General features: G+C 36.1%; 2 protein-coding genes across 2 annotated transcripts in view; both read left to right on the top strand.

The window, feature by feature from the left end:
* The window catches only part of LOC123869722, a 60,232-nt gene that overhangs the window by 18,943 nt on the left and 25,340 nt on the right, over positions 1 to 15,949 (top strand). Inside the window, exons 9-16 of the mRNA XM_045912721.1 lie at positions 9,888 to 10,054; positions 11,388 to 11,559; positions 12,220 to 12,366; positions 12,557 to 12,630; positions 13,284 to 13,400; positions 13,964 to 14,059; positions 14,610 to 14,743; positions 15,284 to 15,557. Coding sequence (XP_045768677.1) covers positions 9,888 to 10,054; positions 11,388 to 11,559; positions 12,220 to 12,366; positions 12,557 to 12,630; positions 13,284 to 13,400; positions 13,964 to 14,059; positions 14,610 to 14,743; positions 15,284 to 15,557 — 1,181 coding nt within the window. The remainder of the gene's footprint in view (positions 1 to 9,887; positions 10,055 to 11,387; positions 11,560 to 12,219; positions 12,367 to 12,556; positions 12,631 to 13,283; positions 13,401 to 13,963; positions 14,060 to 14,609; positions 14,744 to 15,283; positions 15,558 to 15,949) is intronic.
* On the top strand, positions 774 to 5,927 carry LOC123869429 (protein abrupt-like). Its single transcript, XM_045912350.1, has 8 exons — positions 774 to 990; positions 1,129 to 1,269; positions 1,713 to 1,844; positions 2,864 to 2,950; positions 3,435 to 3,499; positions 4,165 to 4,346; positions 4,613 to 4,793; positions 5,465 to 5,927. Exons 1-8 carry the CDS (start codon positions 913 to 915, stop codon positions 5,619 to 5,621), a joined length of 1,023 nt encoding a protein of 340 aa, XP_045768306.1. The 5' UTR covers positions 774 to 912; the 3' UTR covers positions 5,622 to 5,927.

Genomic DNA, 15,949 nt, shown 5'->3' with positions numbered 1-15,949 from the left:
GTTTGGGATTTTTTTAACTACCTTCCTACCTATGCCTTAAAACTCCTATTGAAATTAGACCACATGGTGCTCTACCATGGTACTGCACAGTTTAAAGGAAACATTAAATATTATTTCATATGAAAATACGTTCTATTATACTTTTGGCCAACATTGTGTGGCAACATTGTAATAGAACCAAAGTCCTAAAAACACTACCTTTCCATTTAGCTAGCTCAGGGAATACCTAATTTTTACGCAAAACTTTAAATAGCACGTCTCCTCTCTCAAGTCCTTTGCACATCAATGTTACCCGTGTCTACTGTAGTGGGAAATGCCATTTACCTAGCCATAGCTGGCAACACTCATTATTTTTTTTTATTTTTTTATTTATTTTTTCTTTAAATCTGGCTTTACTCTGATTAGCCAATGTCAAGTTTGTGATATTTTCAAGTTGGTTATTTAATTTATACAAGTATGAACTCCGTCTGCACCGGCGCCCGCCGACATACGCGCGGCGCCCCTTTAGAGCGCTTCCCAGTCAGTTCCACCACCAAAAAACACCAACTAACACAAAAACCAGCCACTCTTAACAAAAAAAACACTCCAAACAAGCACAGCACGCGCGCCAGCAAACGCCATCACAGACGAAGTCCCATTATTTTATTTAAGACATTAGCTGATCTCACAATGCTATATTTATTATTGATCTGTGCTTGTAGTGTTTACCCTGGTCTATGGTGTTTACATAGGTAGGTACTCTTTGGGTATATCTTTTGTTTCTGGTCGGTGGTATCATGTATTACTCTTTGGCATGGATGCTTGGCTTTGCTTCTTTGCTTGAACAATCTGCAATTTGTAAATATTTTGATCATTTTTAGATTTCCAAATAAAACGGGATCGCAGATTGAATAAGTGTACTTACATTTAAAAATGGCACAATCACAATTCGCATTATCATGGGAATCTTATAAAACTAACATCTGCTCAGGGTTTAGTTCTTTTCAGCAGGTAAGAAGGTTATTGATAGTAATTTTCATATTAAAATGTTTTTAAAAACGATCAAATAGGCTTGAATTGACATCAGCTGAAATTGCATCATTGTGTTTTTAAGATCTTAATCTTATTGATATGTATTTTCTTTTATAGAGTGGAGAACTTGTTGATATGACTTTGGCGGCAGATGGTCATTTGGTAAAAGTGCATCAAGTACTAATTGCATTGGCAAGCCCTTACTTGAAAGAAATAATTACAGCTGTACCTACTCAACATCCTGTTGTATTTCTAAATGTACGTGAGTTTCCAGTTCCAAGGAAAGTTCCAAGGATGTGCAAACTTGACACTGCTTGGGTAAAACTAGTAGTTAGCTAGGGAACTTCCTGTAAAAGAGTTAAGACTGGTCTAAAAGCAACCCATGAGGCATAATTTTTTAAAAGCATAAATGTTTTATATTGCCCTGGCAGTGTACCTAATGATTGCTTACTGATTATGCACACCCTACAGACTCCACTGATAGCACATTAAGCATATTATCATAAAATCATTGTCAGCATTTAAAACCACAATTGTGAAATGACAGACCCTGGCAAAGAATGGTAGCCAAAATGGGTGTAAATAAATGGGTGTAAAAAAAAAATATCGAACAGAATTGAAACAGACCTCAATTCACTTTCACATTTATTATATTAGTATTGATTTTAGTATGGATTTTTATTGAACTTTATATGTTATAGAATGTGTCTCACACAACCTTATCTCTAATATTGGAGTACATATACACTGGAGAGGTACGAGTACCAGCAGAGAATTTACCATCTTTTATGGAATCTGCAAAAGCTCTTCATATCAGGGGTCTGGAAAGTATTGTAAGTTTCACATTTTCATTATTTGGTTATAAAAAACTCCTTTACTGCCTCTTATTCAGTTTTATGCAATACTATAAAGTCTAACAATAGCTATTGATAATATCCTTAGTACCTACAATATTTCAAGAGATTATCTTCTTAATATTTTACCAGATACAGACAATTTTCTTTAGAAAACCTTTTGTTGTAACCCAAAAACAAACCATTAATAAAATTACTATCAGAAGACTGAGAAATGGATGGCAACTTTTGTTGCGCTTATTCATAGACTCTTAGGGCTTCCACCTGCTACTTCTCGATTTACGTGTAACCAGCGTCAAAAATACGGGTTTCAGAATTTTTTACGGGAGACTGTGTTTTACATAGATTTTTTTTAATAAGTATTTTAGTATTGTTTAAAGAAACAGCTTTTAAAGATCTTCATTTCGTAAAACAAATGTATAAAAATTCTAGCATGTTAATTTAAAATTACATTTAAATTGTAATATCTCATTCACACGCCGCCACAGTATCAATATTGGGCCGGTTTTGGTTAAGCGAGTATTGGTCCAAGTATTGGAACCAGGAAAATATTCTTTCTACTGGACAAAACGTTACGGTTTGGTTTCGCCAGTCAGCTCCGGCTGAATTTGTAGAAAATATGGGAACTTTATTTAACTCGTGTTTTATAATTATGGGTTTTTGTATTATCATGCCCTGAAATACCAGGCATTTGGAACCCTATAGATACTACACAAGCACAATGTGTGAATGTGTTCTACATTTTGCATGTAGAACTCACTCTTGTTAACAAGGCTATATTATGAAAACCTAGTTGTGCCATTTGGAAGAAGATCTTGAGGGCTGGCGCCTATCTTAGCCAAATAATTATTATTTGGCCATACAAAGCAGCAATGCTACCAGCAACCTGAGTGATAGGCCTTCCTGATGTAGAACTCATTTGGTTTTAGATATAACATAGTATAATTTTTAATTAAAGGTTTAGTTATATATGACTACTTTTGTTCTTTTATTTGTAGGCTGATAATGGCAACACAACAAAGATGGATACTTACATGAATGAAACTAGCCTGGATAACACAAGGATTAGGAAAAAGTCAGATCAGGTATTTTATCAGCTTCATCTAAATTACTTAATGCTTAATATATTATCACTATTCACTACTGAATAAACTTTTAAGTTAGTTTCTCTGTGTATAATTTAAATAAATGTTTGTTTAAAAAGCTTTAGGGAATTACATCTCCTTGTCACACTCCCCATTGCAATTGGATTGATTTTATAGTCTGCTCCTGTATATGAACTGACATGGTGGCGTTTTCGTACAAGCACTTCTGCACCTTGGACATTTGGACACACCCATAGTCAATACGACAGACATTTCTGCATCTCTTAATACAGCCTGAGTTTCCACCGAATCTGAAGGCTTTCTTATAGTACCTATACAATCAGTAAGCAAAGTAGCCGATATAATACTCTTCAGTCTGTTTAGTCAGTCAGTTCTTGTAACTTTTCAACATATTATGTACTACTAAGTTTTCAATCACATACTGTGTAGAATTTTGAGAAATAATTACTACATTTATTTACAGATATTTATATCCCCAAACGCAAAAAAGATATACGCCGACGTCAATCCAGATTCTTCTGCAATGGTGTATGATTATTTATTTATTAAATTTTACTAAACCTTTATTTTTTTCCATGCCTAACCGCTCCTCTCATATACAGGTGTAACCAGAACGCTAGAAAAAATGAAGACAGGTGATAGTAGGTACTGATGATTACTGATATCATGAAAAAAACTATGATATTTTTTTTAAATCCTGTTTTTTTTTTAAAGTTTACAATATATGTATTGCAAATAAAACAACTGAGGTCAACGAACGTTACGTAAATAGGCACTCGAAGTCGATGCTGCGTCGTAGGTGGGGCATTGACCCGCGTTTAGCACGCTGTACAATGCGGGTTGGAAAAATACTAATTCACTAAAACTACGAGATAATGCAAATGATTATTGGCATTGGATTGTGTTAAAGTAGTATAATAATAATGCTAAGTTTTTGCAAGCGTTTTGGTTGCGCCTTGTATAAAAATTAAAGTTTGTCTGTCTGTTAATTAAACGATCGCGCAACGTTTATGTGATAGATTTGAAACTTTGTACTGTCGTGGGCAGTTGCGTGAAGGTTTCTGATAGTACAATTTCTATGCCGAATTTCATCAAAATTTATGAAACATATGGGCTGGTAAAAAGGTAAGAAAATAGACAGGCACTAGGCAGACTATAATATAAGTTTGAATATGGACTTTATTTTGTTTCAGCTCTGATCAGAAACCTTTAGTAGGTTCACACGATGACAACATGCACGATTACTCTGATGCGATGGATGATACGCACGATGACTTTGATTGTGATATTGATGATGATAGTAAAACTCAAACACCAGCCAAGACTGGCTACAACAAGTCAATAACATCGTCTAAAGTCGCGGAAAATAGTAAATGTGAGTCAAACATTTATTACATAAACTTTCGGCAGAGCTTAAACTGGCAAGGATAAAAGATTTCTTGAAAAAATTGGATCTAGCAAAACATTAAAAGGACAATCTTGTGAAATAGTGTGTAATGTTTTTTTGCTACTTTTGTTGCTTTTTTTTTGCTGCTTTTCATCATTCATGACAATAAAAACTGATGAAAATCGCTCTCAAACCCACACATAATATACTTTGTATGTATAGATATTATAAACATACTATTTTGTTTTTTTCAGTGGGCTCAAATCTACAATTCACGGTATCTATCCGCGGCGCCTTGCAAGTGATACTGAACCGCTACATCTACAATTTGCACTCGTCCCAGAGTAGTGGCATCCGACGTTGGCGTTGCACCGACTATAGGGACAAGAAATGTTCCGCTTTCGTCACCACCAAAGGCAACGTTGTTTTAAACAGGTGAGTCAATTATTGCTTTACCTATTCGTCGACGTTAAGCAAGTTGCCACGATAACTAAACTTGAAGTGAACTTGACTGCTTTTGGGATGGGGTCTAACTCGCAAAATTGAAATTCTTTGAAACTTCGATAAAACTCCTGACTTGCGCGTATTGAAATGAGTTTGAGAGAAAACCGTAGGTAACTCTCTAGTAAAAAAACACACCAAATTGAGAACGTCCTCCTTTTTACCCGACTACGGCAAAGCCAAAAGGTAGGGTATGTATGTATGTATGTTTGTATCCAAATTCTGTGTGTTCCACAGTAGTGCCTAAGCTACTGGGCCGATTTTGATAATTGAGGTATCAATTGATTGACGGGTTGATCAATTGCCGGGTGACATAGGCTATATTTTATAGGAAAAAATTGACCTAATGGATTTTACATTAAAAAAAAATGGAGGTCGCCAAATTTTTTTTTTGCTATTGTATTGAGTGAGATGTCAAATGATGTGGCTCATGAATATAAATGTACCTGCAACAACATTAAAATATATCAAGCATTTATTAAGATGATCACAGTCATGTTATAGATTTCAACTTTATCTTGTTGGAAGTCGAAGTTTTTTTTGCCACGATTGTAATTTTCATCATGTCGCGCTTGTATTATAACTATATTTTATTTTTATTTCAGAGCAAATCCACACAATCACTCGTTTCATGATAAGAAGATTCTTGCTAAAGTAGAAAAAAATGCCGTATATTCTGCTCTGGATGAAGTTCAAGATTTGGCGAGAGTTAAAGATAAAAATAAAAGTATAACAGAGGGCAGTGAGTTTGTTTCACATTGATTTAAATCAATCTGAACAATAAATTAAATTGATAAACAATTATTATTTGTTAATTACTGCAATGAGAACTTGAATTTTAATAGTAGTTATTGTATAGGTCATAATTTGGTTGTTACTCATGCCTTAATTAAATTGGAAGATCTAAAATTAATGCTAAGGGCGTTTTTCAACACACCGACAAGCATGAAAAAGGAGAGCATTAGGTACTTCAAGATCTGTCAATTTAGCTTCGTTAAAAGTTGGTTGAAAGTTTTGTGCGTAATCAATTATATCACCGATACGTAGGCATACAAGTGTAAATTAAAAATTTATAACACCCCCGACAAGACGTGAAGGTTACAGTAACTATAGAAAAGAGCTGATAACTTTCAAACGGCTGAACCGATTTTCTTGGATTATAGCTAAGAACACTCGATCTAGCCATCTTTCAAACAAAAAAAACTAAATTAAAATCGGTCATTCGTTTAGGAGCTACGATGTCACAGACAGATACACAGATACACACGTCAAACTTATAACACCCCTCTTTTTGGGTCGGGGGTTAAAAAGTAATGTAATTTTAAATGAAATTTTGTTAAAATAAAATTTTAAGTTTTAATTTTTATATTTAAGTATTAAGTTGTAATTTTTATATTTAAGTATTTATAGTATTTGTAAATAAAGTAAAAAATAAATAAATTTTAAGATACTTACATAATTTAGTTTTTCTTTCTTAAAATAGGACCCACACATTTATATATTTCAATTTAGTTTATAAGTTGATAGATAATAATTCTTGCGACTTCCGATGCGTGGATTTAGATTTCAAAAATCTAGTGGGAACTCTTTAATTTACTAGGCAAAAATTAGCAAATGTCTATTTGCCGCGATACAAACTATTTAAAGTTCGTTAAATGGATGATCTGTGAAATGTCCAGAATAATAAAGAAATCTATCTAGAAAAGCACAGAAAAAATTGATACTTAAAGTATCAATTTTGTTTAACTGCAGGTGTCGTGAACTTTTGTTAAGAGAGACGGAACCTGGTTGCTCACGTGCATCGTGTGTGTGATCTATATACCTATTCGTAGATTTGTCTCTTGACCTTGAAGGTCGACATCACTAAAACCTGAACATTGGGAGTTTTTTATGGTTATTAGCTTACTTTGTATATATCAGCATAGCATTGAACAAAACTGGATAAATATAGAAACAAAAATACATACGTAAGCACAAGTAGTATGGGTAGCGCTGTACCTCATATTTTGCCCTGAATTGCAAATTGTTTTAAGTAACTGGATCAATATTAATTTTGTTCGAAACATTGTTTTATTTAAATTGGTAATTTCTTCAAGTTAATTGTTCAATTTGACGTTGGTTTTGTTTTATTTTTAATTGTGTAATATTATCAATCTAACAAGTTTACCGAGAATAGTTATCATAAATCTTTACTTATCTAAAACTGTAACGTGTGCCAGTTTGCGTTTAGGTACTCCTTATAAAATGTTGCGATTTTATTCCTTACTAATTATTCTACCCTGTGTATTGTGTGGTGCTTTACCCAAAACACATTATGAAATACAACGATATAAAAATGATCCGTCAGTTAAAAAGCTACAGGAGTATATTCGAATAGACACAAGTTGTATGGATAATGTTGGTAAGTACAAAGTACCTATTATATCTTTTCGAGTTTAAAACTCTTCCTAAGTAATTTTTTCATAAAGAACATCACATTTGACTGACCAGTGACCACTAAAATGTACAAAATAATTCATTTTACACAACAGGTATATGTACCTACATATATACAGTTTATGGAGATAAGTAGGTTCAGACAATTTGAATTAGAAATTTAGGTGTTCGAGCTTTTGCTTGACCCACTTGTGAAATTGTGTTAACAGGGCTCTCTCCGTCACTCGTTTCCACTCGTTTCATACAATCGTAGTTCCAATTTCATTTGAATATTAAGCAACCAAAGTCCATGAAATTTTGCAGACATATTCTAGAAACTAATATCTGTGTCTGTGGTGTTTTAGATTTTTCTAAAAATATGTAGTTTTAAAATTACAGGGGCTCCAAGATTTGTATGAAAATTTTAAGACCGCGTAACTTTGAAACCGAATATTTTAACAGAAATCTGGAAAACCACAGACATAGATATTAGTTTCTAGAATATGTCTGCAAAATTTCATGGACTTAGGTTGCTTAATATTCAAATGAAATTGGAACTACGATTGTATGAAACGAGTGGAAACGAGTGACGGAGAGAGCCCTCTTAAACTCCCCTCTTCTCCAACAGTGCCGGCTCTACCATTACCGGCACTCTGGGAGAAATTTCTATAACGCCCCTCTCCGCAGCGAATCAAGCACGTCGGAGGCCAGGAGTAGCATCAGTAAATTAGCCCTCTGGTCTAGTTTTTGAATCAAACAGAAGATAATAATGTCATCTGATAACAGGTACAAGTGTGAGCGAAGTAAGCTTTAAATTTTTTCTTTTGAATATTGGATTTTTTCTTTTATTATACCTATAAGTACTTATATGTTAGCTTTAGTTAGCTAGCATAAGTGGTGCTGATTTTTTACATCCAGATACTGAAATAAAATCACGAATGAAGCGAATGTATTACTCCTTGTGTCTGAAACTTGAAGTCCAATTATTATTATTAGAGTCCAGTAATTTTGTGAAGTGGTGATAATAAAAAGAATACCCGGCTGAGACTCTTATGAGCTCTTCGCAGACCTAGGCGCGTTTGGAACCCTCGTAGCTTTAGTTTTCCATTTTATAAATCTAACAATTCTAACATTCAAAAGGAGTACAAAAGTACTTGAGTTTGATTAAAACTGTCGTCGACATGATATTTTGATGCCTGCTTGCCTCTTATAATGTGATCGATGGCGATAGTAACGAGTTCAAATTACGATCTTAAGAGATACCATAACACTCCGTCAATCGGCTGACTGACAGCCGTCTCCAGAACGAGGAGCTTTTCAAACGTAAAACTAGTACCTAGGTATCCTGGATGAGTTCTACCTAGAGCACTGGAGATGAATGATGGTGATTTCTGGAACAGTACCTGAGGTGCCAGGCATCGAGAACTCCCGGTTTGTCGATGCCTTAAACCGATAAGGGGACAAACAGACAGACACACTTAGGCATTTATACTATTAGTATGGATGGCGGCGGTTGGGGGTGCACAAGACTACGTCATGAGATGTTATGAATTTGAGGGTAGAAACTCTGCCAATTCGCAATAGGTTACCATAATAGTACTTGGCGAGGTAATCTCACGAGTGGGATAAGCTCAAGCTCTAGCTGAAACCTAAATAATGGTTATCTGCCCTTGGGCAGAAATAGGATTTGTATGACGCTTGAAGGCTTGATTTTAGCTTGATCATTCAAAGTTAGATCGTACCCGGATATCCGTTGATTAACCTGGCGTTTGAATCAAGCCTAATTAATAGGCCATAATGCTAATTACTCGATATACCTACCTATTTGATTTTGGGGATTGTTAATATAATATGTTTATTAGGTATACCTACTTAATCAATAAGTTTATGCTAAGTACCTAAGTAAGTAACTCAAGGTACATTGATAAGATTCGCGAGCTATTTTCACTCATTATTAGGTCACATATCGTCGGTACTAGGTATAATTATTACTCGAGTAGGTAGGTACATATTACTATATATAAATACATTTCTATATAAAGATAAGCAGCTACCTAACATGTATTGCCTAATAATTAATAGATAATAAGTTTTTCGAGTTAATTGTGTCAAGGTTGAGTTTATTTATTAAGAAGTTTAAGGTTAGGCGATTGTGACTTATGATATTCTTTTTTGAATAATTAACTCGGTATTAACATTACGAACACTAAAAACAGCCAGTGTGGGAAATTTCAGACATAAAATAAAGTTACCATTTGAATAAGTATTATGTATATGCTAGGGACTTGGAAGTTGGATGAATAAAACTAGGGACCGTCTGCATCGCGCGGCACAAATGGCAATCCTTCTTATTCGGTGTACAGTGGGATTTTCGAAAAATGTGGCTGCGTTCTTTGTTTATATTATAAGGGAACCTCTGTACAAAAATTCAGCTTTCTAGGACTAAAGGTTTGGGCTGCGCATTAATGTGTAAGGACTTTTGTTTTTATAATGTACCTACTTAGGTAGTATCTACCTACTTATTTATTGGTAATGTTGAAGGTGAATCATAATTTAACCACTTTGACTGTAACTAAAAAGGAACAGCAGGTACTTTTTGATTTGTATTTTCAGATCTCGCAGTGGATTTCTGGAGGCGTCAAGCAGATGAGTTGGGTTTACCTTTTAAGGTCTATAGGGCGGGTAGACTGCCAGTATGTGTTACAACCCTAATAGGTCGCAAGCCGGATCTTCCCAGTATATTGCTAAACTCGCATTCAGATGTCGTGCCTGTAGATGCTGTAGGTAAAACCCAGTACCCACTGACTAAAGATTAAGGCCCAGCATGATATGCAGTTAAACTTACTTTACCGTTAGGTACCGTTGTACTTTGATCACCAAGAAATACCAAAGTGAGCACTACTTAATATTCATGATGGTAAGGTCAAATTTCGGTCCAAAGTTAACAAATCATGACTGATAAAGATTTAACGGTAACAGTAACGTAACTTTAACCACTTGTTATGCACCTGGATCTCACCTCTATGCATCTGCTTTTGGAGCACTGGAGCTCTGAACAAAAATGTGATCATGTAATTAACGTGAAGATTGATTTCCATGTTCATTGCGTTAGCTACAGCATTGTTGCGCGCGATGAACCGTGCGCGAGCTCATGTAAAACTTTGTCGAGAAAATGTTTCTATGAATCACAAGCGGGTTGACTACTAATTCTACCCGTATCTACTGCATATATTTACTTCGATATCTCGACATTTCGCGAACCAACGTGCCATCAAGCTCGCGAATTAGTGTGAACCTCGGGCGTGATTAGGCACAAGTATTCTGATTTCTGAAGCGCCTAACGCTCTGCCGTCTAATTTCTAAACTTTATAGGCGCGCGCCATCGCCACGGGCGATAGTCTCGTCGTGCCACTAAATTCGATAGAACTCTTAAACGGGTCAATCACCATAGGGCGAAACTATTGCGGCGATACGGCTAAGTATAGTGACTCAGGACGAGTCGATAAGAAGAAGACTATCGATAAGGTCGCGGATCATCGTGTCTCGCGCCGATACCGTCGAGTCTCGCGGCGATACCGCCACGTTACGCCATTAGTGGAGAGGCGCAAATAGGGGGTCGTCACGTCACCGTTGCGGTCTCGTGACGTTACGTTGCATGTCGCGACGACACGCTGTCGAAATGATTGTCGTACCGCGGAAATTATCCGACGCGATTCTCTTGTTCGTGGAGACGGCCCCTTAGGCTTCCGAAAGACTAGACTAGACTTCAGAGAGAAAAAGGAGCCCATAAAGGGTCACTTTGTTGTCTGTTTGTCTGTCAAGACTCGTCAAAGAAATCAAAACCTACCTATAGGTAAATAGGGTACTTCCCGTTGGCCTACAATCACAAAATTTGGCAGCAATGTCTTATAGCATAAGTAAAGGGGAAAAGCCGCAAACCGTGAATTTGTGGTTACTTATCTGACTCTAGCACAAAAAACTGTTTTTCTTTTGTACGATGGCACGTAACCCTTTGTGTTCGAATCCGACTCAAACTTGACCAGTTTTTATGACCGCTAGAAAACGGTAAAGCTTGAATATCAATTTTGGGTTTGGTGAAAATATTCCTTATAGGACTTGTGGACCTACCCTCCTTTTTCGGCGCACATCGATGACAACGGCGATTTATATGGACGTGGCGCCCAAGATACAAAAGATGTGAGCGTCCAGTACATGGAAGCAATTAAGAAAATAATTCAGAATAATATCACTTTGGATAGAACTGTGCATGTCATGGTTGTACCAGGTGAGTCATATTCATTTAGGTATTAAGATCATAGCACACATCAACTCTGAAAGGTCGAAAGGGATCGTAAGCGTATCGTATCACCTTGCCGTCAACCTAATGTAAAAGCGGATCAGCAGCTTCTGCGATACGTCGACTCGGCTACGGCTAGGCGACGCGACGCCGCCCTTACAGCAGACAGGCGGAGAGACGTGCTCGAGACGTAAGCGCGGGGACGACGAGCCGAAGGCGAGGGAACTGCAAGAAGTGCTTGTCCCGAGGCGAGGCGGCCACGATACGATTCCGATTAGTGTGTGTTGCAGTAAGGAGTTAAAACTTTGAGTTTTTTTTGAGTTTCATACAGACTACTGGACGGCTCGAGTTGACACGGTGTCGATCCCTTTCCGAGTTGATATGTGTGCTTTACCCATTTACAATAGGTACCTAAATTTAAATAAAAAATGTTTTGCAACGATAAATAGCCGCTGTTAGCTTTAAGTTGTAGCCTCCACATAAAATAATACCTAGTGTGGAGAATTATTTTGACGATTCAAAAGCACTTGTAAAAGTTTACTTGAATAAAAATATATTCTACTCTACTCTACCCTACCCTACACCATCCTACACTACACCACCCTACCCTACTCTACTCTACTCTAAATAAGAATTTTTCTTTTTAAGATGAAGAAACCGGAAGTTTCGAGGGTCTAATACCTTTTCTCGAGACGGACGAGTTTAAATCTTTGAATATTGGATTTGCTTTGGACGAGGGGTTGACTTCGTCAGATGATACCATGGCCGGAACCTACGTAGATAAAAGACCTTGGCGTAAGCTTAGAATATAATGTACATTGAAGTCGGCAGCAAACCATCTAATTCATACCGCCAAAGTTTAATGCATAGATACTTAGGAAAATTTTAATGGCCCTTTTTCTTTACTGATTGCCTACTTTATTGAATAATATTTTTAAAAACAAATTAAGTACCTAACTATAACAAACTACCTACTCTTTTATAGAAATGCGATTCAACATTCGAGGGAGCAGCGGGCACGGTTCATCGTTGCAAAATCGAAGTAGTACCATTGAACAGGTCAGAATCAAATAATTCAGTTTATATTCACATATCTGTTTAAAAACTGAATAAGGTACGTCAATTAATAAGTGTAAAGTTGCGCTTGATCAGTGATCACCTATAGCGGATAATTTCTTTATATCGAATAGTTCGCTAATTCAGTGTTCAACGCTGAATGATACCGAATACCGATATCGGATCGGATAGTGTGGAAATTAGTTTTTAGACGTCGGTGTGCTAAATCTGTAGATATGGTGGCCGAAATGAGATACGACGAAGAGATTGAGAGTAATTAGTGAGATCTTACATCTAACCAACGTTGATAGAATTCGAGTGTCGATGTACAAAAATGTCAAGAGTAAAATGGATAGATAAGTAGGTACTAGGTAAGAACTTATAAAGCACCGTGAGTTATAGTGGAAAATTCAGTGGGTAGGTACCTACAACTAATTTTAATTTCGGAAGATTTCTGTTCAGGGTGCTGACTGTAGGTAGGTAGATGTATGAACAAATTAAGTTTTAAAACAAGTTCAGATTCATTTAACTGACTGAAACGCTGAAGTATTTCAATGATCGAATTCTATCAACGATGGTGAATGTAAAATGTTATGTTCACCTTACAGGCTAAAATTACCTATTTGATTGAATTTATGAACGTTGTCTTTTTTAAGGTTCAAGCTCTAATAAATATGGCAATGGAATTCAGAAAAGAACAACTTGACATAATGGCATCTCGTTCGCCGAACGACTACGGCTGTTACTCCTCTCTTAATATAAATATGATTAATGTAAGTAATCATTTGAACTAATAAAAATCTACTTGGTGAATCCGAGTAAGTACAATGCGACATCTTATACAGTAAGTACCTACGCACTGATGGTAGTTATTGCAGTCGTCTGAGCATATCTTAGATAAGTTTGTGTAACCTTAGATAAGATTTTCTACTAAGCATATGCCCGGATATTACGCGCAAAGGATCGCTTTAATTTCATAGCTGTTAAGATAAGCAAATATACCTACTTAATCTTTAACACTTAGCTAAGATTAGAAAATCGATAAAACGAAGAAATCTAATTTGTGTGGTTTAACCAAAGAGTTTAACCCTTTAGGCTACATCCTTATACTCAGCAAGCCTGTGGGTTCACGCAAAGGGCTTACAATGCTCTGCGAGTCCAATATAATAATGCGTTCAGGATTCTATTGCGGCAACCTCGGTTCTGCAGTGCATCGGCTATATTTACCAAGGCGCGGACAGATATGTTGATGAATATTCTAATATTCTAGAATTCTAATTGTTAAGTTAGATAGTAGTACTATAACTTTTTATTTCATTTTTAAAATCTTTTGCAGGGCGGTTTAGCTCCTAACATCATCCCCAGTCTCATGACTGTGGTGATAGACGTGAGGTTGTCGGTTGAACAGAAAGTATCTGATTTCCTTTCTTTGGTAAGTCACTTCCATTTTACTAAATAGTAAGAAAATATTGATTATATTTCACTGTAATATCGTATATAGTTAAAAAGTATAGACTTTCAAGTAGAGGTTTTTCCTAAAAAGAAGTTTTGAATCTCTAGGTAGGTACATACCTACTTACTATAAAACAAAGTCGCTTCTCGCCACCTGCACCTCTGTACGCATAGATCTTTTAAAATAAGCAATGGATTTTGATGCGGTTTTCATCAATAGAAAGAGTGCTTCAAGAGAAAGGTTTATACGTACCTATAGTAATATTGTTTTGTATTAATTTGTTGAAATATAACAATAATTGTGCAAGATGTCGGAAGAAATCAAACCGACTGATTTTCATCGAAAATGATGTTTTCTTCTTAATATAACAAAAAAGTCATAGTTGTAACATTATTAATCACTCCATACCATTGCTCCATACTGATACCAACGCCGACTTCGCAAGAACATGGGTCAAAAAATCTAGCCGAAAGTCTCTAAAAGCGTAGTTTTACTATATTGTTCTACGTCATTTATTTGTTCTTCTCAGATAAATTCGTGGCTGTCTCAACTCAGCAGTACAACTACCGTAGATTTCATAAGGCGGGTCGAAACATCTGCCGCAACTGCCGTCGACGACTCCAATCCATACTGGGTGGCTATACGGGACACTATGAAAAATTTGTACGTATACTCGATACACAAACTACGTAATAATAAAATTAAGAAAAGTGAGAGTAAAAATAAGTACCTATCAGGGACTCTTTAGGGCTCCTTTCACCTCTTGAGCTATAAAGCGTGTGTCTGTCAAGTCAACGTTCTACACCAATACCAAAATTTCCGGTATGTAAGTCATTTCGTCTACGAGCTAGATACCTGTTACACGGGGACTGAGAGACCGACAGACGGACAGACGGGCAGACAGCAGAATGTCATTAATAAGGCCCCATTTTTTCCCCTATGGCTACGGAGCCCTAAGAATTATGAAATACATATACTTAAAACTGTCAAGCTTGTTATCAAACGAAGGTCAAATGAAATGTTTTCCAAAATTGTATAGGTACCAATAATACCTACTTATTGGGTATTTTCAAGAGTAAAAGTTGGATTTATACATGACTGACATAAATTCCCATTAAGATTAAGAAAATAATAAAGTTGGGTTTTATTTTTTCATGTGCTTACCTACCTACATCTTGTAAGCTAGTTTTTTTTTATTTGCAGTGGTTTTAGAGTCGTGCCTACTGTTTGCCCAGCAACGTCAGACATGTTGCTACTCCGAGAGATCGGCATACCGGCAATCGGGTTTTCATCGAGGACTAATATGATTAAGAAAGCTCATGACGTTGACGAATACATCCCTGTAGAAAAATTTCTCCGTGGAATTGATATCTATGTGGCCCTCATAAAAAGTTTAGCAAACCTTCAAGAGAAGCAAAGCATACCCGAAGATTGCAATCAAGAATACTTAGTTCATAATAAACATGTTTGGAATAATTAAAAGCTGTACATACTGTATTGAAATTTATTTGGATGTTCATTAAAAAATTATAATATTTCGTTTTTTATTATACAGGCGTTTTATTTTAATTCTTTATGCACATAACAAAATAGAATATACATATGCGAACTTAGCGGCCGGGGATATAAACAGTGAGTGTGTAGATAGAGAGAATGAAGTAAAAGAAAAAACCGCCCGAGTGCGAGTCAGACTCGCGCTCCGTACTCTGGTATTTTTCCAACATTTTGCACGATAAATCAAAAACTAGTATGCATAAAAATAAATAAAAATCTGTTTTAGAATATACAGGTAAAGCAACAAAGTGATCCTATAAGGGTTCCGTTTTTCCTTTTGAGGTACGGAACCCTAAAAAGAAACATGTACCTAAG

This window comes from Maniola jurtina, chromosome 11 (genome assembly GCF_905333055.1).
Source record: "Maniola jurtina chromosome 11, ilManJurt1.1, whole genome shotgun sequence".
NCBI lineage: Eukaryota > Metazoa > Arthropoda > Insecta > Lepidoptera > Nymphalidae > Maniola > Maniola jurtina.
Note: the sequence above shows the minus strand (reverse complement) of the source record. Positions and strands in the feature narration are given on the sequence as shown.